The sequence below is a fragment of the Grus americana genome, chromosome 14 (assembly GCF_028858705.1).
Source record: "Grus americana isolate bGruAme1 chromosome 14, bGruAme1.mat, whole genome shotgun sequence".
Lineage (NCBI taxonomy): Eukaryota > Metazoa > Chordata > Aves > Gruiformes > Gruidae > Grus > Grus americana.
In genome coordinates this window covers 18,586,908-18,600,016 of record NC_072865.1, presented here as the reverse complement: position 1 = coordinate 18,600,016, position 13,109 = coordinate 18,586,908, and the positions used below count along the sequence as shown (strand labels likewise).

General features: G+C 48.8%; 1 protein-coding gene across 1 annotated transcript in view; it reads right to left on the bottom strand.

The window, feature by feature from the left end:
• Positions 1 to 13,109, bottom strand: part of FGF18 (fibroblast growth factor 18) — a 74,074-nt gene that overhangs the window by 43,618 nt on the left and 17,347 nt on the right. The window contains exon 4 of the mRNA XM_054841848.1: positions 1,549 to 1,729. Within this exon, the coding sequence (XP_054697823.1) occupies positions 1,549 to 1,729 (181 nt within the window). The remainder of the gene's footprint in view (positions 1 to 1,548; positions 1,730 to 13,109) is intronic.

The window sequence follows — 13,109 nt, the reverse complement described above, 5'->3', positions numbered from 1 at the left end:
CACTCCGGGTCCTTCGAAGGACGCCGGCAACCAGGAGCAGAGAGGATTTGGCGGCGAGCAGCAAGGCAGGCACCGGGGAGCTCCCCAGACGGGAAATCTCAGGCTCTGCGATTGTGCGGCATTGCCACCGGTCACGAGCACGCTCCCGCGCAAGGATTTGTTGTTCAGACACGATTGCATATGTATGAAGGGGACAAGATGGGCTTTGACACATAAATTAGCACTTGTCAGCTGCTCACGGGCACACTTCCCTGCTGCACCCCACGGTAAATGCTGCCTTCTTTTATGGCGAGGAAAACTGCATCACGTTACCTGACAGGCACCGTGGGCAAGAGCGTTTCCTGGGAAGCCAGCACGCAGCGACTAGTTTACATATCAAACCTTAAGAGGATTAATGCAATAAAATGACACAATAATTAGCAGCCATGTGGCACTTTCCACTCCTGTTTTATCTGGAAATTTGGGAATGACAAAGGACAAGGTTGATAAGACCTCGGGGCAGGGCTTTCCCCCAGGGATTGGGTGACGGTACACAACAGCCGTGGGGGTTCATTGCACACCAGCCAGGCGCTTTCTAGCTGTCACCTCCCGGGGCGCGGCAGCAGGAGCTGCCCTCTGTGCGAGGCACGGCGTGTAGCTCGTCCTGCCTGAAGCTCCCCGAGGGAACAACCCTTCCCAGATTTTGACCTGCCATCGTCATAGCCCACCTTGCTGGTGCTGCACGTGAAGTCGACTCACGTGAACGTGCACGCTAGCCAACGCATGCACACACCTCTGCAGCAAGGCAGGCGCTCACGGGGCTGTACGTCCATAAGAGAAAAAGGAGCAGTTCTCTGAATAGCCCTAAAATCCTTCCAGCAACCAACTTGAGCAAAAGCATCTCTGCTGCAACCATCTCAAAATGTACCAGAAATAGGGTTTTTCTGTAATTCAGCAGCATTTCTAGGGTGTTGCTTGTGTGCAATCACAATGAGAATAGCTGAACACGCTGCTAGCCCAGGGGAAGTTCAATTATTTGCGTTCCCGCAGGACCCACACGCCCCAAGATTCAGCTTGAGTTTCTGGGGTACTCTCAAAGCTCCGAAGTCTGCTTAATTTCAGCTCAAACCAAATATCCTCCCCACCTAGAAAGATGAGAGTGCTTCACTGAAGCACTGGATTCACCCAAACTCGAGCCCAGAGTTCACAGGGAAAGAACATCCCCAATCACCAGCCTGGGTATCGCTTATGAATTACAGTAGATACACTGTGAGCTCATCCGGTGGGCAGAAAAAAATCTTTTTCTCTTCAAGCACCATCATATATTAATAAATTGGGACATGACACTACCGTGGGAACTGCCTGCAGCCGGGCACCGGGCTGACAGCCTGCTCCAACACACCAAATCCCACGTTCTTAACCTGGAAAGGGTTTTTTGGGGTTTTTTTTCCCCTTTTGTCCTGTTTTTTTATTGCTGCTCATATTTTTTCTCCCAAGAGGTTCTCAGCCCAAACCACAGGATTAAAGCCTTTGACCCAGAGTCTGGGGGATCCCAGTAAATACTCTTACCATATTTATCTCCATCTTCTCCTTTGGCGCTGATCCTCCTGCCGAGCACTTGGATGTGTTTCCCACTTGTCCTGCTGTAGAGCTGATAGAGCCGAAGCTGCTTCCTGCTCACGTCGTCCCTCGCTCGCGTCTGGTTCTCCACGTGTATCCGAAAATCTACATTCTCCTCGGCAGCAAACATCTGAGAGGGGATGGGGATGGGTGGGGGGAAGAGAGAACAGACCAGACCATGAAACAAAACGAGCATCTTGGGCAGAAAGCCTGCACACCAACCTGCCAACGGGCACGTGGTGCGAGAGGACTCGGATTTGGCTGCCCTTCACTTGACAGCTGCAGCCACGGTATCAGGCACTCGACGTGTAATTCTAGCCAGAGCTGGCTCTCGACAGTAAACCAAACCTGGGTTTTTTACAATCAAACTGTGGGTTGTCGTTTTTTGGGGGGTTTTTTTGAGTAAAAACTTCTGCTTGGTCCTGCTTTGATTTAACCCTGGTCAGCCACGCTGGACGTAAATTAGGGTCTCTTTTGCATATGCACAGTCTCTACCAGGTTACACAGACAAGTATGGGAGAAAGGGGATGGACAACTGTGTTTCAGAGAATTTGTGCTTCACCTTCAGTAGGTGCATTGATTCCCCAGATTAGTTAATCCAGGGAACAAGCCAAGAGAAAAAATTATTTCTGCTGACATTACCAGACTGGACTCCAGCTTCGCACAGGCGTAAAATCCACTACGATAAAAGCGTCATTTGTATGTGGGCACTCTTCAGCCTAACTTTTTTGCCAGCTCTGCTTTTCAGCGAAGCCAGCTCCTTGGTGATGGTCTATGGATGCATCTCTCTCCGCCTCAACAGGACCAGGGCCTGGGGAGAGGTCACAAGGACCAGCGAGAGCCAAACCAGCACGTCCAGCCCGCCATCAGCAGGGGTCTGATCGCTTCAGCCACTTCTTCTGGATTTTCTGGCCAATGGATTAAATTAGCCTTAGTTCACTACAGCCTGAAAATATTACCAGAAACTTTCTCTCACACATCCGCCCTTCTCTGGAGGTCTTGTTTCCAATCTTAACTGTTCCCAAGAAACACCAAAACAGGATCCCTGCTTTTGCTTCCAAGGAGTTGTCCCGCCTTGCTCAAGGTCAGAGGACCAGACAACGCGGACGTTCTCATCTCAGGATGCTCTCTGGAAGGGGAGGCTGGGCAGCACGCACCCAAAAGCACTTCACTCCCTCACAATACGAAAGCCCAGAAATGGCTCCGCGATCTGTCCCCAAGAGCGTTTGAACCACAACATCCACGCTGCCCACTCCACGCTCACAGACAGACAATATTTTGGTGGCAGACTCCCTTCGTAGGACAATAAATCATTTGGAAATCAAAAGCAAAAGATTATTGAGTGGCACACACGTGAAACCACCACACAATAGGCAATCTGTAATTTGACCAAGACAAAGACCATTCAAAGTCTACTCGTCGTTGGTGAACTCTAATGCTGTCTACCACTTGCATGTGAGAGACAAAACCCACCATAAAATAAGAATCACATGGGAATTTAATGATGCCTAGGGTTGGGACTGGCTGAGGAACAACATTTACTGCTAGCAGGTGTGCTACTTCTCTTCCTAACACGTTCCTGCGACGGCACGCTTGTCCTCCTAAGCCTGCAAGCAGTGTTCTGATATACTGGCGTGGGGATGGAGCTGGGACTGCAAATGGAAAAGGGTCAATAAATCCTCGTTCAGGTCCACTCCAGGCTAAAACACATAAGAATGAGCGGCCACAACATGCAAAACAGCCCCACTTCAGCCTTCTGCATATGTCATCTCATACCAGCAAATATTTCAAAGCCAAATACTCCCTGAAAGTCAAAACCTCAGAAGAACTTTTTAGCGTTTCCAATTATCGAGTAGACGCACAGATGAGCAGCAGGAGGAAAACTTCAGGCAGGCAGTGCTGCTTAGCACCAGACCTTCACTAAGCAACCCAAACAAAAACATTATATTCAACACAGTGGCAACAGCCATGAGGTTTACAGCGATGTTGCGGGATCGCCTTTGCTGCCCTTATTAAATGCTGGGATTATGCTATTTGAATCTCAAGTCCTAGGAGAGAAAGTGATTTAACTCTCTTATTTTGCTCTCAGAAGTCAGGAGGAGACTCCAGGAGCTAAACGCCCAGGCTGAGCAAAAGGAGCTTCAGGGCGACGCTGCGTCTAAACAGACATTTTAGGTGACAGACAAGAATTACACGATTCATCGTAGCGGTATTTCCCACTCTCAGAAAACAGCGCAGCAAGAAGCCATGACCTAAAACAGGGGATGCCAGAGGAGAAGCGGCCACGGCACCTGCCAGGAGGGTACCGCAGGATGCTGATGGAGCTCACGTCCTTCTCCTCAGCCAGGCTCTGCTCGATCTCCTCTCCCGAGGCACCACAGCAAGCAGGACTTGGCTTTAGACATGAATAATATTATTTTTTTTTTTCTTCCTACATCTCCTCTTGCCTTCTTTTCAAATGATATTGTTGCAAAGGATGCTAAACTACTAAAACCAGAGATGTTCAAGCAACGTTGATAGTCTGCCTCGTACCCACAAAAGCAAGGCTATTTGCAGTTAAGATTCTGGCTCCACCGTTTTTAAGATTTAAAATAGACTTTAAATCGAGATGACGTCGTTACATTGCTTTCACCACATGTTAATGAATTTCACATTTTTCTAGGAAAAAAACCAAAACAGGTGGGATCTGAAACAGGGGGAAGGGCAGGTTGCTTTGCTTTCTTGGAAACTTCAAACAGAAAAGGCAATCTGTTTTCCAAAACACGTTTGAATTCTCTCTTTTATTGTCTCTCGAGCACTCTCACCGCAGAGGCCCCAGCCCGTGGCCGCAGTGCCCGGGTGGACTCTGGAGCACCTGTGGAGCCATCCCGCGCTGCAGCCAGCTCCAAACATGGCACAATCCCGCCTGCGCATGTTTGTCACAGTTCTCCTGCCCAACATCAGCTAATTAAACGTCTCCTCCCTTCGCAAGAAGGGCACGCCGCAGCCCAGAGGGATGACATCTCCTCCTCCCCTGGCCGAGGGCCTGGCTGGCATCTCCCACAACCCCAACACCTTGTCCAAGCCCAGCAGCAGCCTGACATGGGGATTGGCAGGGGACACCGACCCCTGAAATAAAGTCATCCCAAGCACGTATCGCCTCATTGCTTCCCCAGTAACAGACCCAGCTCTAACCCAGGGGAAGAAATCCTGGAGGAGGAACATGCTACAGGTTCTCCTTGCAGTTGACCTGCCCCCTGGTCAAGATGCCATCGTCCAGAGCATCAGTGAAACCAACCAGGATTCAGCTGCCTGCTTAAAGATAAGCACGTGCTTAACCGCTCTGCTGAAACAGGATGCTCTGCTGGAGCATGGCCAAGGTGAATTAGCCGTGCCAGCCTGGGCTGCATCTGGCCTGCAGCAGAGAATATCCATACTCTAAAATAAAATTTCATGCAGTGTCGATTTCACGAGATAAAACCTATTTGATCAGCGCTGAAATCCATTCTCACAGTATCCCTGCCCTAAAGAGTATGCTCCCTCAAGCAGCTAACTTTACTGAGATAAGAAAGTCCATTTATATATACAGTAAGAGAGACTCTCTTTCATAAATCTCAAAAAAATTAGTAACATATGCCTCCTTCGGTAACCGATCGCCGAGAAGGTCACCTAAAACCAAGTTCATCCACCCTCAAATACATTTCCGTAACAATCACAACCACACAAAAACAAATGCAGAAATGTCTTCAAGTTCCAGAACCACTTGAAAACTTATGGGCTTTCACTTCTCTTCACCAAAGCCAAAGGAAATCTTAGGAATTTTTTTTTTTTTTTACTATTAATATGTTATTATTGTATATAAAAACATCATATGCAAGATGACCGCCTTTTTTTCTGCTTTCAGTCTGATCATCCACGCATCCTTGCTGTAGGTAGCAAAACCTACAGGCTGTGGATCCAGCATTCAGCACAACAGGTCCCTGAAATGAACGGCTGCTGCTTGCACCTTCAGGCTCCTGCCCAGCAACGTGCCCTGTGGGACACTCTCTAGGGACAGGAAAAGGATTTCCTGCATTATTTTATCTCCTCCAGCGTTTTGGTGGGATCTGGGGTTGTATCGTAGTCTGGTTTGGAAATCTATCCAACTGGTATGGACCGCTGCCTATACGGGACAACTTCAGCATCTCAGGACAGCGGGTTTCAGAGAACTCCATCTCATTCTTTGCCAACAGTTTATAGTCTGCAGAATCACAGTTGTTAAAACAGAGCATCAAATTTGCTTTCATTTTTATTCTTCCCCTCTTTTTCTTTCTAATCAGTTCCTCATCCATTTATTATTTATTTACCGCTACATCTTTCACTGATAATATACAGCTAGCAAAGCCATCCTAAAAATACAGCTGGCAATACGGAGCTTATGCGAGGGAATAAACAGCATTGCTTTTAAAAACAACCATCGTCTCAAGCAACCGATGCATCAGAAACACCTCACTCCTGAGAAGCAGCAGCTCTCCCTCCTCTGTCGTACTTGCCCCATCATTCAAGGTAGGTGGGTTGAGCCCTACCTCCTTTCCAAACAGCCACAGAGACCAGAAATGACATCTGTCTTCAGACGGCCCACACTGGGAGATTTTCAAGTGGTTTTTTGCCAAATGATTCTCAAACAACGAGTGGATTTCATTTTAAATGGCTTTCCTTCAGCCTAAAGAATGACTCTCCTATTTGTTAAATCCCAGGTGGAGGGCGAGGGGAAGACCATTTTGCTCCTGCATCCTAAGGTTTCACCGTTAAGCAACCCCAGAAACGCTCAAGCATGGCGAAAGCCTCTGACAGCAGCACAGCGACGTCAGTCCCACACAAGTTCGTGCAAACACCGATGCCCTGTTGTGAACAGAAAGCAATCACAGCCCCGCCGAGGTCCATGAAATACTCGTCTTTCAAAATAACACAACTTAGACCTTTGGTCTGGTGTTTGTTTCTTCCTGCTATCCACAGAAAAATATTTTTTCCCTTGAAAAATAAATAGCCAATCCAATGAAACGTTTACAGGATTTGGCTTTCCATCCGGCCAACATCTCCACGGTTCCAATTTTCTATTTTGAGCTTTTCAGTAAAAGGGGATGTTAATCTGTTACTGTTCATGTCATAAAGCGTTACAGCATGAGATGTCCAAAGCCCACAGCATGGCCAAGTTAGCTGGGAGCCGGACTTCAGAATTTCCTGATTTTTTTGCTTTTTATCCTATGGAGCCTCCAAGCCTCATCAGAGAGCAAGCCATACGTCATTCCCCGAAGTGAACTAGGAACAGAAAATCCCTCTCACGAAGGGCCGTACCGATTGCAAAAGATAAACAAAGCAAGCTATTTGAAGTCCTTTCAAACCCCATCTGATAAGCAGGAAATACTTATTACCTTTCAGCCATCAAATCAACCTAATATTAATGATTTTCTCCATGACCTTCTAAACACATGAAAGTTAACTCAGTAAGGTCAACAAGAGGATATCCAAGACAGATCTCTCTCAAGTCCGCGAAGGCAAGTAACAAACCACTTTGCTTCCATGACTTTGGCAAAATTCCTCTATGCCACTTACAGCGGGATTTGCTAGCTCGCCACGACAGCCATCCTCGACGCACAAACACAACGCACTCCATATTTCCTGCTTTTTCCTCCTCTTCACCGCAAAGTCAATCCGTCGCCAGGATATTGTTACCCTCAGGTTACAGAGCCTAGCTCGAAGCCAGACAGAAGCGGACGTGCGCCACTTTGACGTATTCACATCTTTTGGCTTAGAAGCACATCTGGAAGTTTATCTGACACAAAGCGGCTCCATATTCAGATGCACAGCAGGGACCCGGAGCGAAGGGCAAGGGTACTTCGGAGTGAATCCTTGTGCATCCAACGGGAGAGAGGCTGTGGCGTGACAGTGCCGGAATTGCACAAATATAACTAAGCCTTTCAAAATAACAGAACTTAGACCTTTGTTTTGGTGTTTGTTTCTTCCTGCTATCCACGGGAAAATATTTTTTCCCTTGAAAAATAAATATCCGAAAAGCTAAAGTTGCACTCGCAGTCTTGGGAAACGTCACCTTGGATGATGACTGCGTACCCTCCGGGATGCACCGTGAGAAAGGGCAACCTGGTGCACCATGGAAGACGTTGTTCAAAACAATGCAGACATGAGACTCCCAAACGCCACAAAAGAGTCCACCAATGGCATTTACCAAGTATTTCACTTGAAATGGTTTTTGATAATTTTTTTTTTTGAGTGGGGGGAAAAAAATATTTCATCTGACAAGCACGAATGTCCTATTTAAAACCCAGATGCCAGAAGATCTGGCTCTACAAGAGCTGTACCACTCTACAGCCCGTTCATAAATTGAGTCATTCAAGCTGCTGCAGTATGCGAAATTCAATGATGTTTGCTCTTTGTTTAATGCACTCTAAGCGAAGTGCATGTAGGGATGGAGCTGGAAAGGAGAAGGAAACGGGGTGATGAGGGGGTCGAGCCTGCCGTCCCTTTGGATTTCAGAAATGTTAAACAAGACCCAAAGAGAAGACATTTCCAGGGCTTGGAAGAGGGGACATGCAGCTCAGTGAGGTGACACATACTTGGATCCAAAAGCTGCTCTGCAAGCAGAGCCTCCTTTTCTCCGGAGAGCTGCCTGTCTCATTCAGAGAGGCCATACATTAAATCTCCTCGGGCAGCGCCAGACCTTCGCTCTCTCCGAAAGACGTGGCCCCTGGGGAATACAGCTATCGCTCAGCCAAACTCCCCAGCATCTCCCCAAGATCCTGCCAGCCTGCCGAGCCACGCACCACCCAGCTCCCCCAAAGCACAGTGTCCATGGACCCTCGGACGGCAGACAACGGCATTACTGAGCCTGGTACGAAACCGCGAGGAAGGCGGGAGGCAGTGCCGAAAAACTGGAACCTGAGAGAGTTTGAGGAAATGAATGTTTTATGGCCCATCAGTCAGTATTTGGCCATTTTCTAGAGAAAGATGATGCCGCCTTCGAGAAAACCAAATTTCTCCTTTTGATGATGGAGTGAGCCTTGGCCAGAACTGCGAAAATGCACTATTTGTGACATGGGGACATTTTAAACTTGTTCCACGCTAGGAAATGGTCCAGTCTGGGGAAGAGCCTTGACTTCAGCCTTGATTAATGACTTTTAAAACCCCCGCCGTACTTGCGTGCAACCAGAGGAAGGGAAGGCACCTCCAGCCAGCGCCGGTGCAAAGCCCAGTGCGCAATGCAGCTCTCGGAAACATTCTCCAACACCCCTGTCCCCCACATCTCCACCTGCATGTGCCCATTCTCACCGGTTCAGAACCAGGGCGCTGCCTGCAGCCCCCAAGTCACATTATTAATATAATGACCATGAGCAACAGCAGCTCAGCAGCCTGCAAGAGGGAGCTCACCCCTCCGGCGTCCACTTTCCCCCCCACAGGAGCCTGCGTCGTGCCGTGGCGCAGCAGCGACAAAGGGGCCGAGACCGAGGCACCTCCCAGCACCCAAAGGCACCTCTTTCCCAGCGGGACCAGTTCTGCTACCTGCGCTAACCAAAGCAAACCAACCCCGTGCATCTCAGCTGCAGGGGTATCTCGCCACAAACTCTTGACGGTTTTGGTTCTCCGGAAACACAATTCAGATTTTAATCCTTTTTCTTATTTTTCTCCAGTTGGGACATTTTTTTTTTTTTTTAAATTCAGGGCTGGTATTTTATCACAGCTATCAATCAGGCAACAAGCAAGCAGGGCTTTTTCTTTCTTCCTTTCTTTCTTTTTAATGCTTGTTATATCTCTGCTATATACTTCCTCTCCACACAGAAATATCCCTTCAAAGCTTGATATTATTGAGCAGCTTTCAACCATGCCCAGCAGAGCCATGTATTCTCTGCATTTGTCTGGCCTTTGTTTCTAGGAATGAAATACCAATGGCTGAACAGTGTGACTTCATTTCACTCCTTCATTCCAATACTTGTTCTATTTCTATCCCACTGGGTCAAACTCACCTATTGTGAGACCTCACCGATTTCAATTACATCAGGGATTAATTTGTTCCATTGCGTTGAAGCTGTTAATACAATCCTTGCTGGCTCTAGATTAGAAAAGGCACGGTGGAGACCTCCCTCGCAGGCAGTGTGTTTAACAGCGGTCTTGATCTTCATTTTTGTTCAGCGGTGGGGTGTTGTGTTTTTTTTTTTTTTCTTCCCTTTGTGCCCCTTTGCCCCTCTTTTCACAATCTTCCCCTTCCTTTCTAAATTGCCCTTATCAGAACTGGGTGGTCCTTCTGACTTCCACTGCGCCTGGCAAAACGTCGCCTTCCAAAGCCGCTGCCCAGGGCTTGCGAGGGAGGTCGGCGCTGGAAGGAAGGTCCGACCCGACGCCACGCAGATGTGACCACTCCAACTTTGGCACCTCATCTCCCCCAGGATGGTTTCGAAGGGTCGCTGCAGGTCCCCACGGACCCAAAGGGATCTGCAGGTACTCAGTTCTGCAGCTCCAACCGTTGGCCAACTGAGGTCTCAAGGGGAAAACGGAGATCCTCCATGTATCAGATGCATGTTTGTCAAGTAACTCTGGTTGTCCTTTCTGGGGTTCCCAAACTGGGACACAAGATCATGACAGAGCTTTAAAATGTCCAGCCCTGTGGTCTCGTAGGACATCTCTGATACCAGTTTAAGGCCATCTCAGCAATCTCGACTCAAAGTTGTCATCGATCCACGTGATTTTGTCTCAGGAGGAGATTCGGACACAGGGAGACTTGGGGCCCACACGGTACAAAGCAGTTTAGCTTTGCTCGAGTGCTACACCTCTGTCCCACAAGAACCACTGCTTTTCCATTTTAAAAAAATCCAACAACATCTCAGTGAAACTACATTTTTAGGAAATAGCGTGATGATTCCAGAACAGTAAGAACAGGAGTTTCAAAAAGATAAGTAGGGAGAAAAAAATAGAAGATATTAAAATAAAACCAAAACCAGCTCAACAGATTCCTCCCTTGCTTACTGAAATACATTACATTTCCATGGTGCTTTCACGGGGCATCTCTGTGCAGCCTGGGCTGCAGAAGTGGCAAGGGTTAATGCTGTAGCTGTCAAACTCACCAGACAGAAGTTGGATAGGCTGGGTTTCAGGGCTCCAAATTTGTTCCCATGTTCAGCGCTCGGTTTTCCAAGATGTACAACATTCCCATTTACTACTGCACTAATGGGGTTTTTTATTTTATTTTTTTTTTTATTGGAAGAAACGTAGGAATAAGCTGGACTGGTATCACCCAACAGTTTACGTAGCTCTGCCACTCACCTTAGACCTTGGCAGAGCCCTCCAGGGCCAGGGCGAAGCCCCCTGCCCCCTCCAGCCCCCTGCTCAGGTCTCATCCCCTTTGGCGCCAAACATTGCCTGAACAGCACTGCCTTGTAACTACACGGCAACCCAAACCTTGGTGCCAGCAGAAACCCTCGCACCTCCCCAGGACCGAGACCTCACTGCACAAGCGTTGCTCCGGACACGTCCTACCACACGGATCATGAGACACACAACCCATGGAGAGAAGACAGGACCAGCTCTGGAGGATGTTACACTACCACAGCCTTCGCAACAGTCCTGATCCGCAAAACTCACTACTGCCACAAGCCTAACCTTTCCAAAACAGTCCCTGTACAGCTGAAATCTCCTGTCATGGTTTCTCCCCAGATGGTTTTGCTGGGGAAGAGCTAAGCTCCCATTGTTGCCACTTCACCACACTTCTTTCCAACACCATCAAGTTCAGTGAGGCCAAAACGAAACCCAAAACAATCCCCCCCTTCCCGCCGTGCCTCCCGAGGGGTACACTCTCTGCTCAGGGGGAAGTTTCAATATTTATTAACTCCCCACACGCTCTGCTGACCGGTGACACCGTCCCTCAGGCTTCACATGGGCCACACATGACCCAGGATCCCTGCAATGCTCTGTGCTACTGCCACCGCTCCTCGCTGCTTGCACCAGCACGTAAATATTTTTCAGAAGTAGTTCCATGCCCGTGTGCCTCCTCATGGCATGAGTATCGCTGCAAAGAAAACTGCACCAAGGCTTTGCAGAACAACCCCCACCAACCTGCAAAGCCAGCAGCTGGATTCGGGGGGCTTGGCATGCTTCTCTGCCTTCACAAAAAAAAAAAAAATTTTCTTTTCTTTATGGAGAAAACACTCCTGCTGAAATAAACAGCCCTGATAGGCAGGAATTAACACCACTCAGCAATTCAAACTGTGACAAGCAGTTGTCTATTTGTGTTGCTGAGCAGCTGAAACAGGCATTCAAGAAACAAAACCTCTAAAGGAAACCCTGAAGTCTCTCCAGCCCAAAACACACTAAGAGCAAACCCGGTCCCCAACGAGGCAGCAGCACAATAACCCGTGTCTGAGCTGCGGAGGAGGTCCCTTCTGAAGCAGACCCAGCAGCAGCCAACTTGCTCCTGAACAAGTTAAAAGCCTTTGCACAAAGCACAGGGAGTTCTGCAAAGGTGAGAAACAAGGGTGAGGGGCTGCCCCCCACCACCCCCAGGGTGCTGCCAGGCGAGCACACGGTTTGTCCCCATCGCCCTCTGCTCCTCGCCCCGTTTCACACGCAGCGGTGGAGGAGCCCGGCTTGGCCACACCGGTTGGGTTGCAGCAGAGACCGGGGCAGCTCTCCCAGCGGGGTGCTCCTGGGACAAAAGCTGCATGCACCCCACTAAAAATACTTACCGGCAATTTGTTGGTCTCTTCAAATGAGACCTGAGCCCAATTACTGAAAAACCTGCCAGGTTCAAAGCACTCCTGACCTTTTCCTTCCGTCAGCAGAACCTCCTCCCGGGGCAGATGCTCCAGCTGCAAACCCGTTTGGCCACAGCAGCAGGGCAGAGCGGAAACCCCAAGCCCACTCCTCTGAAACCGGTCGGGGGGGGGGGTTTCCAAACCCTGGAAAAAGGCAGAGTCGTTCACCTCTAGGACTTACGATGCCGGCTTGAAGCATGGGCCCATCAGGTCCAAGGTGACATCTCTGGCTCTTCTGCTCCATACCAGCCCAGCCAGGACACACACGAAAACAGGAGCAAAAGCACAAGACATGGGAAATCCAAGCGATACTCCGGAAAACACCACCATCAGAAGGAGACAGAAGATCACCAGAGACCAATCTCCCCATAAAAGAAACAAACATTGGCAGTGGCAGCACCGCAGCAGTGATCCGATGTTTACCCTGGTAGCTCCTTTCATCCCGGTCCCCTGACATCGTCCAAGGAACACACAGCTCCCTGCTCCCACTGCAGAAAAGCAACTCCCTCTAGGGTAAAACATGGCAACTGCCGAGCAGCACACACAAGCTCAGGGCAGGAGTTCCAAAACACCTTTTTCCATTGCATTTGCAAAAAAAAAAAAAAAAAAAAAAAAAAAAAAAAAAGATGTGGCTAACGACCATCTCCCCAGACAGTAGCTCCCAAGCACTGATCTCATGTGAAAGGTGGCTTCTCCAAAAGCACACAGCTGATTCAGATGCCTGGAGACCCTATC